This window comes from Capricornis sumatraensis, chromosome 14 (genome assembly GCF_032405125.1).
Source record: "Capricornis sumatraensis isolate serow.1 chromosome 14, serow.2, whole genome shotgun sequence".
NCBI classification, from domain to species: domain Eukaryota; kingdom Metazoa; phylum Chordata; class Mammalia; order Artiodactyla; family Bovidae; genus Capricornis; species Capricornis sumatraensis.
Genome location: NC_091082.1, coordinates 62,527,072 through 62,546,538, shown reverse-complemented (window position 1 = coordinate 62,546,538; position 19,467 = coordinate 62,527,072). Strand labels below are relative to the sequence as shown.

Genomic DNA, 19,467 nt, shown 5'->3' with positions numbered 1-19,467 from the left:
GTAATTCTTTGTGTTCTAAATGTGGTCTATCTTCTCTTGTTTTCATTCTTTCAGTTTTTTTGTACTTATATAAGTAAATTGTGATTGTATATATTTTGTAAATTGCCCAACTGTGTAACTGCTGTTAAGTTTGTTAGATATTTTCCATATCTTTTTCTTCTGTCCATTTATATTCACTGATACCAAGACTGTAGGATTTCCGCCCCCAACACAAATGACATCATATGTTTGGTCTGAAAATTTTGCTTTAACTTAACATTTCTACAGGCTTAATTCTCTTTTTAATTATTCTGCATGTTTTAATAGTATAGGCATACCTTGTTTTAAAAAACAATGAAGTGGATCATTTCCTGGCTCTTCAGTGCCTTAAAATTAGGATCAGATACCACTGTTGTAGTTTAGTTGCAAAGTCATGTTTGTCTCTTTTGTGACTCCATGGACTATAGCCTGCCAAGGCTCCTCTGTACATGGGATTTCCCAGGCAAGAATAGTGGAGTGGGTTCCCATTTCTTTCTCTAGGGGATCTTCCTGACCCGGGAAAATCTCTTGCTTTTTAGGTGGATTCTTTACTGTGAGCTACTGGTTATGAGTTAAAAGATCCTATAGTTTTTGGTTCCTTCTAATTCTTTAGTCTCACCTCATATCTTTTTGTCTTGCTCTCTGTTTTATTTTTTGTTTTGTTTCTGGCTTCCCTGTAGCTTTGATTTTTTTTCAAGCTTCCCAATTGTACTATATTGAATTTAGTCTCAGAATGTGATTATGCTTTTCTTTACCTGTTATAAAATCTATGCACAATGCATATTGGGCTTTCCTGGTGGCTCAAACAGCAAAGAATCTGCCTGCAGTACAGGAGACCTGGGTTTGATCCCTGGGTTGGGAAGATCCCCTGGAGAAGGGAATGGCAACCCACTCCAGTATTCTTGCCTGGGGAATCCCATGGACAGAAGAGTCTGGCGGGCTACAATCCATGGGGTTGCAAAAGAGGAGAACACAATTTAGCAACTAAACAATAACATCTGGGTTATTATTCAAGCCCTTTTTGTTTTTAGCTTATTCAGCCTTGCTAAACCTCCATTTCTCATGGAGTTAACAGTTGAACTCCATTGACCCTCTAATCAGTTGAAAATCTATGTTTAATTTACAGTTAGCTCTCCATATGTATGGTTCCTCCTTATTTGTGGTTCCGCACCCAAGGATTCAGGCCATTGCAGGTTGTTGTGCTGGGCTGTGCTTAGTCACTCAGTTGTGTCCAACTCTTTGAGACCCCATGGACTGTAGTCTGCCAGGCTCCTCTGTCCATGGGATTCTCCAGGCAAGAATACTGGAGTGGGTTGCCATTTCCTTCTCTAGGGGATCTTCCTGACCTGGAATTACCTTCCTCCAAGGGATTTTCTCAACTCAGGGATTGAACCCAGGTCTCCCACATTGCAGGCAGATTCTTTACCATTTGGGCCACTAGGGAAGCAGGTCCTTGTAATATGTGGTATTTACTATTGAAAAAAAAATTCTATGTACAAGTGGACCCTTGGTATTCAAACCTATGATGTTTAAGGGTCAACTATATCTGTAAAATGGAATAACAATAGTTACCTACTTTTTATCATTTTGTTCTATGTAAAGCATTTAGTATATTTATAGTATGTGGCACATAACGTATAAATAGTAAAAATTATAGTGATTGTGCAATAAAGCATTTCTGTTTTGTGCTCTTTTGGGTTTCTATAGTTTTATAGTGTTAAGGGAAGAAAGTGCCATGTTTTAACTTTGTTTTATGATTAATTAACAAAATGTTAAGTTCTCTACACAGCCATCCTAGTAAAAAGGAAGGAACTATTTACTCTGTGAAGGTTTAACTTAAGATCAGATTCTTTTTAGGCATTAATTTAAGCTGCATTCTAATTTATAGAAAAGATTAGATGATACTTAATCAACTTCAGCAAACATTTCTGACTAATAACCAGTTCTTATCCTAAATATTATATCTTTTAAGCACTTTTCTCCTTTATTTTGGAGCATTCTACAACCCCATGCAAATTGTAGCATTTGACTCTACAACTGAGTAATTAGATACTTCATTTTCTTTTTTAGCACTTCGGATGATGGTCTCTTTTTATTAAGTAATAAAGATTTAATGTAAACATGCCTGTAGCTACTCATTCTATTTGCAGGTATATTTTATTTAAAATATTTATAATTAATTATAGAAATAAAAATGTGGGCATTTTCTTTACTCACTCTATCCTGTTATTGCATGGGCCATTTGAACATATACACAGATAACTTGAATTTTAGATCTGCATATGAAATTAACTTGTTAACTGTCTAGGTTCTTACATTTTCCCCCCATTATCCATTTATTTGATAGCACAAAAATCCAGACAAAGCTCAGGTTACTTACAAGGCAGATACTACAGAGTTTTTGTTTCCCTAATAATTTAGAGTCTGGATCACAGTACTAGTAGTGCTTAGTAAAATTTTGTTGAATGACTGGATATAATTTTTTAGCATACTAATGGAAATTGTTCTCTCAATAGTGGGCTTACATTTAAGGTTGAATTACTTCAGTAAAACCTAAATTAAATGTAATGCTTGGAAAATAAAATGTGTAGATAATTTACCTTTCTAATTAATTACACCTTAGGTGAATTTTTCTTTCCTTCCATAAGCAGTCTCTAGGGAGCATAATCAAATCTTTTAAGAACATGTAATACTGTGTTACTTTATTGTTCTGGTCATCAGTTCTCATTTTTAGAAACTACAGTTACAGTAAGTATAGCAGGTATTGTTTAAGATATGTGCAAGAAATTTCAGATTAGATTTTATATGTAAAGAAAATTTCTGTTAGACACAGGTGATAAGTTTTGTAATTTGATTTTTACCCCTACCAAAAGGTAGTGGATAGATAGTAAAATTTGACTGTATGTATATATGTTCTGGTTAACTGTATTGTTCTATCATTCTTAAACTTGCTAATTTAAAAACTCTTTTGAAGTAAATAATTTTAACTATGTTATAACACAGTATACTATAGCAGCAAATATAAGCCATAACAGGCTTAAAGATCTTTACCAATTAAAAAAAAAATTCAAGATAAACATTAAAAACCCCACAGTCACTTTTTAATCTCATTACCCATGCTGAATTTGATGATAAAAATATTTTAGGGTAGTTTTTACTTTAAGCCAGTTTTTAAAAAACTCTTTATTAAGGTATAACATACACTGAAATGTATACATTGTTAAGTGTAGAGCTTCATGAATTTTCACAGATGTACAGATTGTGTGCAGATCAGAGTAGTCTTAGCTATCTTAAGTCTAATTTTAAAATGTAAAACAATCATAAACTTAGATAAATTGAGAGACTTAGATCTTGGATCCAGCTTTGTTATTGTCACCTACAGCAAATTACTTCCTTTTTCTGAGGTCTACTCTCCATCTCTATAATGAAGGGATGAGACTAGTTTTATTATGGCTCTGATTTTGTCAAAATGCAAAAAAGGTGGACTGTGTTGATATAAATGTGGTATAAAATGCTATAGGTAGTGGGGTGAAAATGTACAGTAAAGGAAGACAGTCATTTTCTTTCTTTGTTTTTCAGGTTATATTTCACACTATGTGCTGACTGTATTTACAGAAGATATTTAAAAAAAAAAACTTTTTTCAAAGATTTTGATTCCAGTGGAATCTTTGCTTTAGATTTTGTGTGTGTGTGAGTAAATTGTAACTCCAGAACAATGCCTGTACAAGCTCCACAGTGGACGGATTTCCTCTCCTGCCCAATTTGCACTCAGACTTTTGACGAAACAATTAGAAAGCCCATCAGTTTGGGTTGTGGCCATACTGTCTGCAAGATGTGCCTGAACAAACTCCACCGCAAGGCTTGCCCATTTGACCAGACCACTATCAATACAGACATTGAACTCCTCCCAGTGAACTCAGCATTGTTGCAGCTAGTGGGTGCTCAGGTTAGTTGGGTAATTTTTGAATGTCTGTATATGTGTATTTTCCTTCTGAGAGAAACTGATTAAGATTGCATAATATTTCCTTCTATTTAAATGGATAAAATTCTGTTCAGTATTGTTTAGATCCTTTATTTCAGCACCTTCGGTTTTGTTGTGGTAGTGCAGTGTTTCTCATTGCACAGTAACATTCATTCTGGTGGTCAGATTTTCTCAACAGCCTTAGCTCTCAGATCACTAGAGAAACCTTAGAGGTAAATCACAAGGACTTCTTAATATTAAGGAAGATATTATTTGCTAAACAATTGCATTTTACTTAATAAGGAAAATGAAGCTGCTTCAGACAATTTTACTTAGTAGATACTAACTGAAATAAAAGATACAGAAAGTAATGAAAACTGTAGAACACTGCCTTTGGAACCTTTTGTCTAGAGTAGGAGCAAATGCTCCTTAAATACATAAAATATAAAAATTAGTGACTCTGAAGGTGATACTCTGAAAGCTTTGTGTCAGTATTCTCAGGTTAGAGATGAGTAGTATCTTCAGAAGGTTTCACAAAGCCAAGGAAAGCAGGCTTTTCAGAGATAGATATGATTCACTTAAACAATCCCTCACTGATTTGCATAGTGTGTCTGAAGTGTCATATGTTTACTGTGAATTATTTTCTGAATAAATATACTAGAACTTGAACATTAATACTTATATTACTATTAGTACCACTAATATTTGCTGGATCAGTCTTCCTATAAGTGGATAAAAAGTAAGAAAGGTTGATACTATGTATGCTGGAGATAAAGAGAGTAATTCTAGAACAGCTTATTCAAAAGGAAAACTTATTGGACTTCCCTGGACCTCCAGTGGCTGGGACTCTGCACTTCCATTGCTGAGGGCCCAGGTTCAATTCCTCATCAGGGAACTGAGATCTCAATAGCTCCAGCCAAAAAACGAAAACGAAACCAGGAGTGCAGTACTTCAAACAACACTGTCAAGAGAGTAAGAGAACAGCTCACAGAATGGAAGAAAATAATTGTAAATCATGTATCTGAGAAGAAACATGTATCTAGAACATATAAAGAACTTTCTCAACTCCATTATAAAAAGAACATCATTTTTAAACGGATAGAGATCTGAACACCTCACCAAAGATATGCAGATGGCAAATGAGCAAATAAAAACTTGCTCAGCATTGTTTGTCATTAAAGAATTGCAAATTCAAATGACAGTCAGAGGTATAACTACTATGTATAAAATAAATAAGCTGCAAAGATATATTTTACAATAAGGGAAAGATAGCCAACATTTTATAGCAAGTATAAACAAAATATAACCTTTAGAAATTGTGCAATGAGATACCTTTAGAAACAGCAATGAGATACCACTATACATGAATTAAAATAGCTAAAATTCAAAACACAATGCAAAATACTGGTGAGGATATAAAGCAACAGAGACCCTTCATTTATTACTGATGGGAATGCAAAATCATACAGCTGCTTTGGAAGTTATTATATGATTCTGTTTATATGAAATGTTGTAAATAGGCAAATCCAGAGAGACAGAAAATAGATTAGTTTCTTCATACAACTGGAGGAGGTTTGAGGGGAAATATGGCAGGCGTGACTATGGGATTCTTTTAAGGGGCAATGAAAATGTTCTAAAATTTTGATGTTGTATAACTGTGAATATACTTAAAGTCAATGAATATATACCTTAAATGGGTCAATTATATGTTATGCAAATTATGTCTCAATAAAGCTGTTACAGAAATAAAACAAAAATTTTAAAATGCTATAATTTTGTATATATGTATAGAAAAGATCTTTTGAAATAATTCAGTTAATTTAATGGGAGTTTTGATAGTGACAGTGATAGAGTGCAAATGAAAGTGTTAGTCGCTCACTTGTGTCCAACTCTTTGCGACCCCCTGGACTGTATCTCACCAGGCTCCTTTGTCCATTGGGTTCTCCAGGCAAGATATACTGAAGTGGGTTGCCGTTTCTCAGGGGATCTTCCCAACCTAGAGATTGAACGTGGGTCTCCCGCACTACACTACCACTCCTGGGTGAACTGCACTACAGGCCGCTTCTTTACCGCCTGAGCCACCAGGGAGAGTTCAGTTCAGTCGCTCAGTCGTGTCCGACTCTTTGTGGCCCCATGAATCGCAGCACGCCAGGCCTCCCTGTCCGTCACCAACTCCCGGAGTTCACTCAGATTCATATTAATCGAGTCAGTGATAGGAGTGCATAAAATATACTCAACAAAGCATTTGATCATAATTAATTAGTGAGCACTCAAACACCCTTTCTTTGACCTCTAGGTTCCTGAGCAACAGCCCATTACTTTGTGTAGTGGCGTTGAAGATACAAAGCATTATGAGGAAGCCAAGAAATGTGTAGAAGAATTAGCACTGTACCTGAAACCACTCAGCAGTGCTAGAGGTAAATGGGATGAAATTATCCATGCTAATTAAGCACATGTTCATCAAAGATGCTTTTGTGACCATAAAAATTTCGAAGATTTGAACTTTTAATTATTAATATTGACTAGACTTTTTAAATTATGATTAAAATGAATAATGATATATTTAATGTCATAGTATTGCATTTGCATGTGGTTAACAGCTTTGTATACTTTTAAACTACAAACTAGGCTTCATTTGTGTGATTTGTATTACTTATTTTAAATACCCTGATAGAACCCAGAGGTATTCCATATATCTGTAAGTCCATCAGCCCATTAGAGGAAGTTTTTCTGGTCTCCAAAACTGCATTGGAAACCTAGAAATAACTCTTTCTTCTATTTTAAAGGAGTGGGTCTGAATAGTACTACTCAGAGTGTTCTGAGTCGCCCAATGCAGAGGAAGCTAGTGACGCTGGTCCACTGCCAACTAGTGGAAGAAGAAGGCAGGATTCGTGCCATGAGGGCAGCTCGATCTTTAGGTGAACGAACAGTTACAGAGCTCATTCTCCAACACCAGAATCCTCAGCAACTCTCTTCTAATCTTTGGGCAGCAGTCAGAGCTAGAGGCTGCCAGTTCCTCGGACCAGGTATATAATTAAAATTTGATATTTAAAGTATAGTATAGGTACTATAGGTGATATAAAAAGGCCAGTTGTTTGCAGTATTCTATTGTTATCAAGTAATGTCTCACTTGGTTTCCCATAATCATGGCATGGGTAATTCCAAGTCAGTTCTTCAGTACACTTAAAACTTTTCTCTTAATGCCAAAAGTTTATTCATCTTGATAGAGGTTTTCCTTAACAGTATTAACTTGCTTTCTTAAATAAAATATATGGAATGTAATACAAAATTGCCCCTATATGGTTCAAAAAGTGTAGCTGTGAATATTGGTTGTTGTTGTGTTGCCCATGATAAATTTTGTGGTTTTTTTTTTCAACTTTTCCTAGCAATGCAGGAGGAAGCCCTAAAGCTGGTTCTCCTGGCCTTAGAAGATGGTTCTGCTTTGTCTAGAAAAGTATTGGTTCTCTTTGTGGTGCAAAGATTGGAACCACGGTTTCCTCAAGCCTCTAAAACTAGCATTGGGCATGTTGTCCAGCTCCTTTATAGAGCCTCCTGCTTCAAGGTATGGTAAATTTCAACTTAAAAGGAAACTTTCTTTCCCCAAACTTAAGTAGTAAAACTTGAGTTTAATAAAGTTGCCTGTATCTTTTCATAAAATTTTAGCAGATTTTCTTTTAAAGAATATAGATGATGGTCCAGTGGTTAAGACTTCTTCCCAATACAGAGGGTGCGGGATGGATCCCTGGTCAGGAAGACAAGATCCCACAGGCCTCCTGGCCAAAAAACCAAAACATAAAACAGAAGCAATATTGTAACAAATTCTACAAAGACTTTAAAAATAGTCCTCATCAAGAAAAGAAGAAAAAAAAAATCTGGAAAAAAAAAAAAAAAGAACAAGAATCTAGTCACTTAGCTATGTCTGACTTTGCAACCCTGTGTACTATAGCCCACCAGGCTCCTCTGCCTATGGGATTCTCCAGGCAAGAATATTGGAGTGCATTGCCATTCCTTTCTCCAGGGAGATGGTGTCCTATTAAAGTTAAATCTTGTTGCATTGAATTTTTTATAGTAGATATTGAACAGCAAAGATCAAATCAAGGCATATGGATTTTTTTATTTGAAGACACTATAATGCCATGTCAGTTTTCCATCAAGACTACAAACAGAATTGATCTAAAGAGAGAGTTATTAAAGCGGGAGTGCATTTTATGTGGCTATTTGCTCCTGACGTAATTCCACATATACAGCACTGGAGCTCCATTTGCATTTTGATTTTAGTATATGCAGTAACGCAGAACATAGTCCTTTGTATGCCAGATTGAATCAGCACACTTCAAACATTGGTATCCAGTATGTGTCTCTTACTGTTCATTTTGTTTTCCTTACTTCTTAAAGTCAAGGTTTCCTGCTTTTGACACAACATATAACAAGTACTTCATGGGCCAGGGGAGCCTGTCTAAAAAATTGTTAATTGATAACAAGCTGTAAGGAGGCCATCGCATCCCCTCATCTGACACTCAAACTAAAAAGGCACAGTGTTTTTCAGAATAGTTGTATGAGAATTTTCTTCTTTTCAAAGTATTTTCATGTCTCTATGTTGTCTTATAATATATAAACACAGTTTATTTCTTACTTGACTCATTATGAGATTACATATGTCTTATTAGGTCACCAAACGTGATGAAGACTCTTCTTTGATGCAGCTGAAAGAAGAATTTAGAACCTATGAAGCTCTGCGGCGAGAACATGACTCCCAGATAGTGCAGATTGCTATGGAAGCAGGCTTGCGAATTGCACCAGACCAGTGGTCCTCTTTGCTGTATGGGGACCAATCTCACAAATCTCATATGCAGTCCATTATTGACAAGGTAGACTCTTTTTTTGTTCTTTACTTCTTGGACTAATCGTGGAATTTGGTAATTCATTTATTTAACAAATATGTATTAAAATGAATACTATATATCAGGCTCTTATAAATTATATTCTCTATAGCTGAGTGTCATGTCATAACTAGTCACATCATAATGCCAGTTTGTTCATAAAAAGGTTTTTAAATTGAGGTGTAGTTGACATTGCTTATATAAGAATTGATTTAATCAATGTTTTTTTTACATTTTATCCAGTGCTGTTTTCCATCCCATTGAGAGTCTCCTGTCTATTTTCTCATTGCCTCTCTCCCTTTTATTTTTCTCTGAGTTTTGATCAGTATATTCGTTAAACTCATTTTCTAAATGCTTTTATCTTCTTCCTGGAGCACCTATTTAATAGCCTGAAAGATGTGTACACTGAGGTTTCTTGTGTCTCTCAGCCAGGAAAATTTCACATAATAAGTTACCAACCATTCTAAATTTGATCAGATTTTCAGTTTATCTCTACTTTTAATTGTTGTTTGTTATGATGAAAAGATCACTTAAGTACACATGAATTTTAGGTCAGACCCCTAAAATTTCTGACTCTAAAAGCTATATTTAATTCTCTTAAAGCTATAGAGTAAATATTTAAGCTGGCTTTGTTGTAATTCAACATGAAATTTGTGAAAGAGCTGTATAAAGTCTTTAAGTGCATTTGTATATATTATGTTCAATGATTTTTAAAAAATTTCTACTATTTTCCTTAATTTTTGCTCTTTTATCTTAAATCCTTATAACCATAAAATGAGACTGTATGTGAGAGTCCACCCTATATTTAATTTAAAGAAATGTCGGTATGTAAGAGTAGCCTAAATAAAAAATATTTAACACTTACTGAGCACTTACTGTGTGTCTGGTAGTTTTAATTATTATTTTTTTTTATTTTAATGTGTTAATACTTTGCTTAGAATGTTTTACTTTTTGGCCATACCACACGGCTTATGGGATCTTGGTTCCCTGACCAGGGATTAAACCCTGGCCATGGTAGTGAAAGTGCCAAGTCTCAACCACTGGACCACCAGGGAACTCCCTGTCTGGTAGTTTTAAATAATTCATTTAATCTTCTCAACAGCCCTGTAATATTCCTTTTATACAGAAACAGAGGCAGGTTAAGTACATTTCTCCAGGGTCATATTGGTAATAAGTGACAGAGCTGGATTGGAACTTGGACATTCTGACTCAAGAATCCAGCTCTTAAGCCACTCAAACCTCTTCCCAGGCTATTCTCTCCACCCCACCCCACCCTTTTTTGTTGTTGTTGCTATTTCTAAAGATAGGATTCTTAAAATGAGTAGTAGGTTGATGTCAAAGAATTAGGAAATGTGTTTTATAACTATGAGATGCATAATTTTCATTATATATTATTTCTTCTGTCCTGTGGAGAAGGCACTGCCAACCCACTCCAGTACTCTTGCCTGGAAAATCCCAGGGATGGAGGAGCCTGGTGGGCTGCAGTCCATGGGGTCACTAAGAATTGGACACGACTGAGCGACATCACTTTCACTTTTCACTTTCATGCATTGGAGAAGGAAATGGCAACCCACTCCAGTATTCTTGCTTGGAGAATCCCAGGGACGGGGGAGCCTGGTGGGCTGCTGTCTATGGGGTCCCACAGAGTCGGACATGACTGAAGTGACTTAGCAGCAGCAGTAGCAGTAGATGCCTTTACCAAAACTTTACCTGCCACTCCTAGGTGTGAAATTATGTAATGGACTGATTATAACCTTAATCAGGATCTAAAAGGGGAGTTCCTTTCTACTTCTGAAGAGAAACTTGACTGACTTGTGAAAACTCTAGTAGGAGGTTATTAACCTTCTTATCTGAACTGGACTATATACCTAAATGTATACTCTGTAATAATTTGCTTACATTGTGAGCATTAATTTGAATTTAATGTCCTAAACTTTCATGCAACAAACTGGTAAATGAAGTTTGCAGTGTGATATGTTGTTACTATATAGAGCAATAGAACTTCCTGTGATAATGAAAATCTATATACATGCATTGTCCAATATGATGATCACGAATCCTAGGGACGGGGGAGCCTGGTGGGCTGCCGTCTGTGGGGTCGCACAGAGTCGGACACGACTGAAGCAACTTAGCAGCAGCAGCAGCAGCCATACTTGGCTGTTAAAGACTTGACATGTATCTTGTGTGACTGATAAACTAAAATTTTTATATTACTTAAAGTTTTTAATAGGCTTTCATAGCTAAGGGCTACTATATTGGATGATGGAAATAGAGAACTTATTAAAAGTGACAAGAAAATCAGTAACCATACTAAATTAATAAAGAAATATGAATTTAGAGTTCACAAAGAGGAAGTATATCTAATTGATGGGATAGAATGGGCCCCAATAATAAATACACATCTAAAACAGTAACATGACAAATATTGTCTGTTAAACTATATAAAGAAACATATATTGTCATTCATTGCTGATGGTTTGTAAAATGGATTACCGATTTTGGAGGAACTAACTTGTCAGTGAAGCCTCAAATTTTTCCGTTTTTAAATTGAAATATAGTTGATTTACAGTGTTCTATTACTTTCACATGCGGGATCTTAGTTCCTTGTAGCAGAAGAGGAGTCTTAACCACTGAACCACTGGGAAGTCCCCGAACCTCAAAATATTCATGTCCTTTACTAAAGTTACTATTTCCAGGAATTTATTTTAAAGGAATAATCCAAACTTTCAAAAAACTTACAAACTCAAAAGTGTTAATTTGCTAAATCATTTATAAAGGATAAAATAAGGGGATGGTTAAAGAAGTTAATATACATCTACTCAGAACACTGAGTAGTTACATGGCCAATAAAATTGCAGTTATGTCAGCAGAGATAACCTCTTCAGCTATTAAATAGCATTAAATTTCTTTTTTAAAATGTTAGTGAAATATTTTTGTTAAATCTCAGTGATAGATGCACAGGAATTATATTAGACAATACTTTGAAGTATTTTATAATAAAGTCGGTTAGATATTTTTAAAATATCTTTGTTATAATGTTAGTGGTAAACAAATCCAGAAGTTTTTAAATAGCCCATTATAAGTATGTGAAAAACATGCAAAGATGAAAAAATTGAATAAAAGGCATGTCACCATTTTAATGGTTAGTTAGTTGTGTTACTCCATGTTTTTTTTAATCTATGCTATTTAAAATATACCTTTTAAAACGACCTGTAGGGGAGAAAAAGTTTCATACATGTATTTTTTTTTTAAGTGAAAGTAAGTTTATTTAGAAAGATGCACATGTCATAGGCAGAATGCAGTCAGTTTTATAAGGTGAGAGTAGCCCTCTTCTATATTAATAAACCACAGAGCTAAATGTTTTCAAGTAAAAACCCCTTAGCTGTGAAAAGTGGAAGTTAGTCGCATAGACATATCCGACTGTGCAATCCCATGGACTGTAGCCTGCCCAGTTCCTCTGTCCATGGAATTCTCTAGGCAAGAATACTGGAGTAGGTTGCCATTTCCTTCTCCAGGGGATCTTCCCAACCCAGGAATCAAACCCGGGTCTCCTGCATTGCAGGCAGGTTCTTTACCAACTGAGCCACTAGGGAAGCATCACCTAATCTTTTTCTTTTCTTTAACGGTCAAATATATTGGCCACCTTAGGAGAGTTAGGGAAGGTATGTGTGTCCATTAAGCCTTAGGAAAACACGCAACCTGATAGCTTCCAAGAATCCCAAACCAAACACAGACTTTTTCTGAACGGGAATGAACACAAATTATGTAGTCCGTGCAACAGATGAGTTCAGATCGAGTCTGTAAATACTGTATATGGTGCCGTAACCTTTGGTCTATAACAGAACTTGAATTCAAACTCAGTTTGACTCCAGTTTCATTGCTTTTGTTGTTGTAGAACATTATCTCTAGACTGTACTTCCAAATTTCAATTATTTGAATGGATCCAGGAGGCAAACTAACATGGTGCTGTAAGAACCTGAGCTCTAAAGAGTATTTCCAAACTGAGGAATTGAGAAAGATCTCACATTTGAGGAATGTAATGGCAGAGAGAAGAGAGTATACAATATACCAACTTGTGGATGCAGAGAAGTGCAAGGCTTCTTCAGGAAGCGAGTGATCCAGTTGGCCAATGCATGGGATGTGGGCGAGGATAAAAATTAAATATAATTAATTGCAAAAAATGATTGTGATCTTGTAAATAATCTTTATTTTTAAAGGATTATCTGGTCTTTGGGGGAAGTTAATATTTATCTTTTTTTAAGTTGCAGACCCCAGCCTCTTTTGCACAAAGTGTTCAGGAACTAACAATTGCTCTCCAGCGGACTGGAGATCCAGCAAACTTGAATCGACTAAGACCCCATTTGGAGCTATTAGCAAACATTGACCCTAGCCCAGGTAAATCCAGGGGGAATTAATGGACTATCCTATATGTACCTTAGTACTATTCAGTGATTCTTTTGTCTTTTGTTACATTTCTCTAGAATTTCCCAGAGTAGTAATTCTGAATCTTTTCTGTAGTAGTTAAGTTTCTAGCCCCAATCTTGTCTCTCTGTTTGTTACTTCAACTAATATTTATTTAATACTTTTTACTGTTCTGTTCACTTCACCAGGAAAATAGATTCTTTCTGTGATCCTTTATGTTTCTTCCTTGTCTCATCACAACAGTGTGCTATATTTTTACCATTTTCATCTCTTTTGACAAAACTCCAGTTTTTTTTTTTTTTCTGTATAAAGTGTCCTTAATTGCATTTTTTTGGCCCTAACTTTCCCTTCTCCACAATAATCTTGTTCTATCACATATCCTCTTTTGCATGTCTAATTTGTCAAGCCATTTCCTGTTCCTTCTCCTTAGCCTAAAAATCAACCAACCTTCATTTTTCACCTGATACTTACATCTTGGGTGTGTTAGCTTATATGCTACTGTCCTTGTGTTTATTCCTACTACTGAACTAAAAAGCTCTTAATATTCACTAGTAATTTCCTAATTTCTAATTCTAAAGGCTTCTTAAATTTCTTGTCTTCAGCATTTGGTAATGTTGTTAACTACTTCCTTGATAAACTGTCTTGATACCTTATCTTTCTGTAGTCTTAGGATTCTCTTCTGGCCTGTCTGAATGCTAGTTTTGTCTTTTTTTGTTCACTTTGTCTACTCTTCCTCTCTTGCCCCCTAAAGAGTAGGCTGCTTGTGTTCTTGGAATTTTGCTTTCTCTACACTCCGGTTGAAGATGTTTGTCATTCATTATCAGCATCAGGTATTATTCCTTCACAGATAATAGACTCCCAAATACCTCTGTCACTATTATCTGTTCATCACTCCAGACCTACTTTCCCAAATGCTTTCTGAGATTCTACATCCTCTCTGCTCAGTGTTTCAAAGCAAACTCATCTTCACTTGATACTTGCTTTTCCTTCTGTGTTCCCTTTCTCAATAAATGACCTGCTTCTCTGAGGTATGCAAGCTTAAAACCTGAGTCTTTTGTCTTACCTCATATCTTTTCTTTTCACTTGCTCTACACACCATGTCAGACAAGATTTGTCTGTTCTTTCACAATATCTCTCTATCCCATAGATTAATACTGCCTCAATGAGTGCCTCATTCCTTTTCCTGAAACTAAATGCCTTCCATTCTCCTCTACTCTTTTGATTCTTCTAATCTAATCTGCTTACTGCTGCAAAATAAATCACATCTCTGATTTTGACACTCACACTTTTAGTGACATGCATTGCCTGTAGAATAAGGCTTGGAACACTTGACTGTGACATTGCAGAGTAGTAAATTTATTACCAAAGTTGCTTAATCAAATCAGTTAAGATCAATTTTTATTTTTTTATTTTTTGGCCATGCTGCACAGCATTCAGGATCTTAGTTTCCTGACTAGAGAGTGAACCTGGGTCCCCTGCAGTGGAGCCCAGAATCCTAACCACTGGACTGCCAGGGATTCTAAGATCTATTTTTAGAACACAGTGATTGTATTTTTTCCCCACTGCTGTGCCTTGAACATTCTGAGCAATCAAAAGATCACTTCATAAGCTCACTACTTCATCAGTCACCAATCTGTCTACATCAGTCTGAGCCAATATATTCTACTCCTTCCTTGTGTGACAATGGTTAAACCCTTCTAGCTAAGGCCACCCTCTTTCCTTATGTATCAATATCATCTTGTCAAGTATATCCTTCCAGTAGCCTCTGTTTCTTATGTCATCAGTTTTCCTTCTCTATAGAGTAGCTCTGTCAACATACAAACATTTTATTGTTCTTTTCATCAAAACCCACTTTTGACATCATTTGCCATCTACCTACAATTCCAGTTCTATACTTTTTATAGCACTCTCTTGAACACACTCCAATCAGACATTTATCTCTACCACTCAAAGTGGCTTTTCTCAAGGTCACAAGTGACTTCCATGCAGCTAATTCCAAATATCAATTCTTGATTCTCTTTGTGTTTGACCTGTTAGCATTTAACATAGTTGTTTACTCTCTACTCCTTGTACCACTCTTTTCACTTTTAGGCCACTGTACTCTCCTAGTTTTCTTCTTACTACATTGAAACCTTGTTCTCAGCCTCTTTTGCTGATTTCTTCTTCTCTCCATAACCTTTAAACATTTTTTTTTCCCCCCATATTTTCTAACCTTTGATGTGCTTCCAGAATTTAATCCTTATGTCTCTTTCCTATTTATACTCATTCCCTAGATAATCTCATCTAGTCTCACAGCTTTAGATTTTATTTGTATGACTCACAAACTTGCTATATTTCATCAGTTCTGAGGCCCACCTTTTTTCAGATTTTAGCATTTCTGAAATTGGGCTGCATTTGTATAATCAGTGACATGTAATAATTAGCAATTTTTTAAATTTTGGTAGCGCATAAAATGATGATACATATTACAGTTGATGGTGTTTTAAAATCTGTGTAACTTGGTATTTACAGCCTAGATTTTCTTCTTAGATTCATTTGTATATCTGCCTGCCTGTTATCCAGTAGTTCTACTTGAAAATCTAATAATTATAAGATTAGTCTGTCTAAAAGTGAGTTCCAGCCCATATCCTCCACCCATCCACCCACCCATCATTCCCATTAGTGACAACTGCATTCTTCCATTTCCTCAGGCCAAATACCTTGGAGATATCATTAACTCATCTTTCTCTCATAAGGTACATCTAATCTATGAACATACCCCATAGGGTCTACCTTTAAAATCCATTCAGGATCCATCTACTTATCACCTGTCTACTACCTCCCTCTTCTATCTTCATGGATGATGGAATAGCCTCCTGTTTGTCTAGTTTTAACATAGGAGCCAGAGTGATTCTATTACCCCTTTGCTAAAAACTCCAGTGGTTTCCATCACTCAATACAAGCCAGTCTTTTCTGTGACTTACCAGACCTCACATGATCTGGTCTTCCTTTACCTCTCTCCAGCTTCTTGTACTCTTTTCCCACCTCATTCATTCCAGATTTCACCTCCATTAACATGTCAGGCATACTCCCATATTAGGGCCTTTGTACTTATTCTTCCTCTTCTTGGAATGTTTTTCTCCCCATATATCATAATAGATCCACAAGGCACACTCAAACCCTACTTTTGAGTCTCTAATCAAATGTAACCTTCTCAAGGAGCCCTTTACAGGCAACCTTGTCTAAAATTTTGCACATACCTGTTCCACTCCCTTTCTTTGCTCTATTTATTCAACTCATCATTCTCTAGATAATTTGTGTTTTGATTATTTGTCTTATTTATTGTCTGGCTTTTCTCCTTTAACAGAATAAGGATTTTTGTTTTGATATCTACTGCTTCTTGAGCAACTTGAATAATACCTGAAACTTTGTAGGTATTCAGTAAAATACTTTGTGTATTACTGTTCTCTTTACTTTCTCTGTGCCTTTATCCTTTTTTCCTGATGAAGTTCCATGTGTCTTTCAAAGCATAGTTCAAATGCCATCGCCCAGAAGTTTTTCAGTGTTCAAACAGGAAGTCATTTATATATATGCATTCTTGCTTCATTTTATATTTCTTTTAGAGAACATTTCATATTTAGCTTTGTAGTTAATTTTTCCTTTAGGAAATCACAGCACTTACTAAATGAAGAGTGTGTATAGCACAGCTGCTTTATATAATAGCTCTTCTATTAAACTTTTTAAGCATTCTGTTTACCAATACTTAAACAAAATTTCAAAATAGACATTACAATTTGGCTTGACTATAGGCAGTTCACAATTACATTTGATCCAAAGTGTGTTGGTCTGTACTATACTCTCATTTTTTTAGGTGCAAACATTTAAAAACTAAAACTTTTTACATAAAAATCTCAAATTTCAGTTTTCCCTGGGAAACAGAAGTGTATCTAGAAGTGTCATCCTTGCATCTTCACATAACAACAGTCAGCTAAAGTTGAGTAGTCACCGTAACCTTAGATGGGAGACATACTCTTTAACACAGTCCCCGTCACCCTTTTTTTAAAAATCACTTTATCTCTTAGAAATTTATTTTTTACTCTATTTTTCGATTCTAATGTGAGTTATTTTTTTTAATTGGAGAATAATTGCTTTACAATGTTGTGTGAGTTTCTGCCATACAACAACGTCAGTCAGCCATAAGTATACATATATCCTCTCTGTCTTGAGCCTCCTTCCTATCTCCCACCCCAGCCCACCCCACCCCTCTAGGTCATCACGGAGCACCAGGCCTGTCGCTGTTTATTGTTATTTCCAACAATAAGGGTCTGATGACAGATGCTGTTTATTATCTGTCATATTTCATTCCTGTATGTTACCTCCACACTCTCTGTAGCTATTTTAGTTATTTGCAACCCCTACTTTAAAAGGATATATCTATTTATTTAAAATGATGTTTAGGTGAATAAGCTATTTCATGAATAGCTATATGAAACTTAGCTTAATTCCACTGAAGTGCTGATACTCCTTTACCAATTTAGTACTGGGCAGAACTTTGAATAACATAGTTTGAAAAAATTTTTTTGTTTGTTGTATAGATGCTCCTCCTCCTACTTGGGAACAGCTAGAAAATGGGTTGGTTGCTGTGCGTACAGTGGTACATGGGCTGGTTGATTATATCCAGAATCACAGCAAAAAAGGAACAGATCAACAGCAGGTAAGGGAGGTGTTTGAAATTTAGAAGTAAGCTACTGTGGTTATCCTTACAGATAAAAATTAACCCAATAAGATGACGAGAATATTTTTAGACTCTAAAGACTAGAAATTAAACTAAAAATTAAAAATCTATTTTTAACTCCCTATTCGATTAGACATCAAGAAAAATGTAACAAAAATAATAAGATTTATAGTTTAGAATGGTTAGCAGCCAGTTTACTGGATTAGCCTAGTAATTTTGCCTGACAGCATTGAAGTTAAGTAATCCCTGTTGGCATGATGTCGTGCTGGAGTCACTTTTCACATTGGATATAGCAGCATTTGATTCCATGTTAAAGGTTATTCCAGTTATATAAACTTAGTCTTTTCCTGGCTACTATTGCTTTTCTGTTTGATTATAAGTATTACTTTTTAGGGCTAATGCTGTATTTCTCCAGTACTGTTCATGTATTCTGTAAATGCTTTTTCTCTATTATTATTTAAATATTTTTCATTCATAATGTCTCTTATGCCAGTGGGCTAAATTTTCCTCAGATATTTTTTAATGGAATATATGGCAGTAAAATATAATAGCCTATGTTATGGCTGGAATTTAAAATATTACTCCCAATGATTTCATTTCACCCTCAGAATTTATGTTAGGTTCACTTTATCTTTTATTTTGCCATAGTAAGCTTGAGAAGTTAAAATTTTGTTATTAATTTATCTGGCTCAGATAAATATTTACAATTTCTTTAAAACTAAGAAATATTAGAAGTGTCCTGCAAAGTCGAATAGCACACATATGCTTTTCCCAATCTAAGATCAGGACTTTATTTTATGACTAAGATATTTAGAAAAATTAATGTTAAAATTTAGTTAAAATTACTTTTTAACTCCCTATTACAAAAATAATATTAACTTTTAAGTTCTTCCCATGTAGATTTGTAGTACGTTATAAAGGAACATAATTGTAAGCATAGTTACATTGAACACTATCCAAATCAAGTATTAAAAGACAGGTTAAGTATTTGAAGGTCCTAAACTCCAGGGGTTTGCTTGTCCACTGTAAAATGTTGGAAGGAAGATCATAGAGCCCTCATGAGATTGAATCAAGAATTTATGTGATGTGACATGTTTGACAGTTAATATCAACACAGAAAAATCAGGGCTACATTTTTTAAGTAATTTATTTTTGGACTCTTCTAAGACCTCAGACAGGATAATGTTCCAGCACTTTTGCTCTGAGTAGTCTAGATAAGCGTATAAGTTAGTCTGAGTTATTCATCTGGATTATTAAGTTCTTTAAATAGCGACACAAAATTTACATTATTTTAAATAGCTAATGTTTAATTTTGATCTTAGCCTCCACAGCATAGCAAATATAAAACATACATGTGTCGAGACATGAAGCAGAGAGGAGGATGCCCTCGGGGGGCCAGCTGTACATTTGCACACTCACAGGAGGAACTGGAAAAGTAAGTTTGAAAGTCATCAGACTCAACCTTCCAATAA

The 19,467-nt window shown here is 35.3% G+C and overlaps 1 protein-coding gene across 2 annotated transcripts in view; it reads left to right on the top strand.

Annotated features, from left to right (window-relative positions):
- The first annotated feature begins 3,733 nt into the window (after positions 1-3,733).
- The window catches only part of RC3H1 (ring finger and CCCH-type domains 1), a 37,145-nt gene continuing 21,411 nt past the window's right edge, over positions 3,734-19,467 (top strand). For both annotated transcript variants that reach the window (XM_068986129.1, XM_068986128.1), the window contains exons 1-8: positions 3,734-3,964; positions 6,276-6,396; positions 6,766-7,005; positions 7,366-7,541; positions 8,647-8,847; positions 13,122-13,254; positions 17,856-17,974; positions 19,318-19,430. In XM_068986129.1, the coding sequence (XP_068842230.1) occupies positions 3,734-3,964; positions 6,276-6,396; positions 6,766-7,005; positions 7,366-7,541; positions 8,647-8,847; positions 13,122-13,254; positions 17,856-17,974; positions 19,318-19,430 (1,334 nt within the window). The remainder of the gene's footprint in view (positions 3,965-6,275; positions 6,397-6,765; positions 7,006-7,365; positions 7,542-8,646; positions 8,848-13,121; positions 13,255-17,855; positions 17,975-19,317; positions 19,431-19,467) is intronic.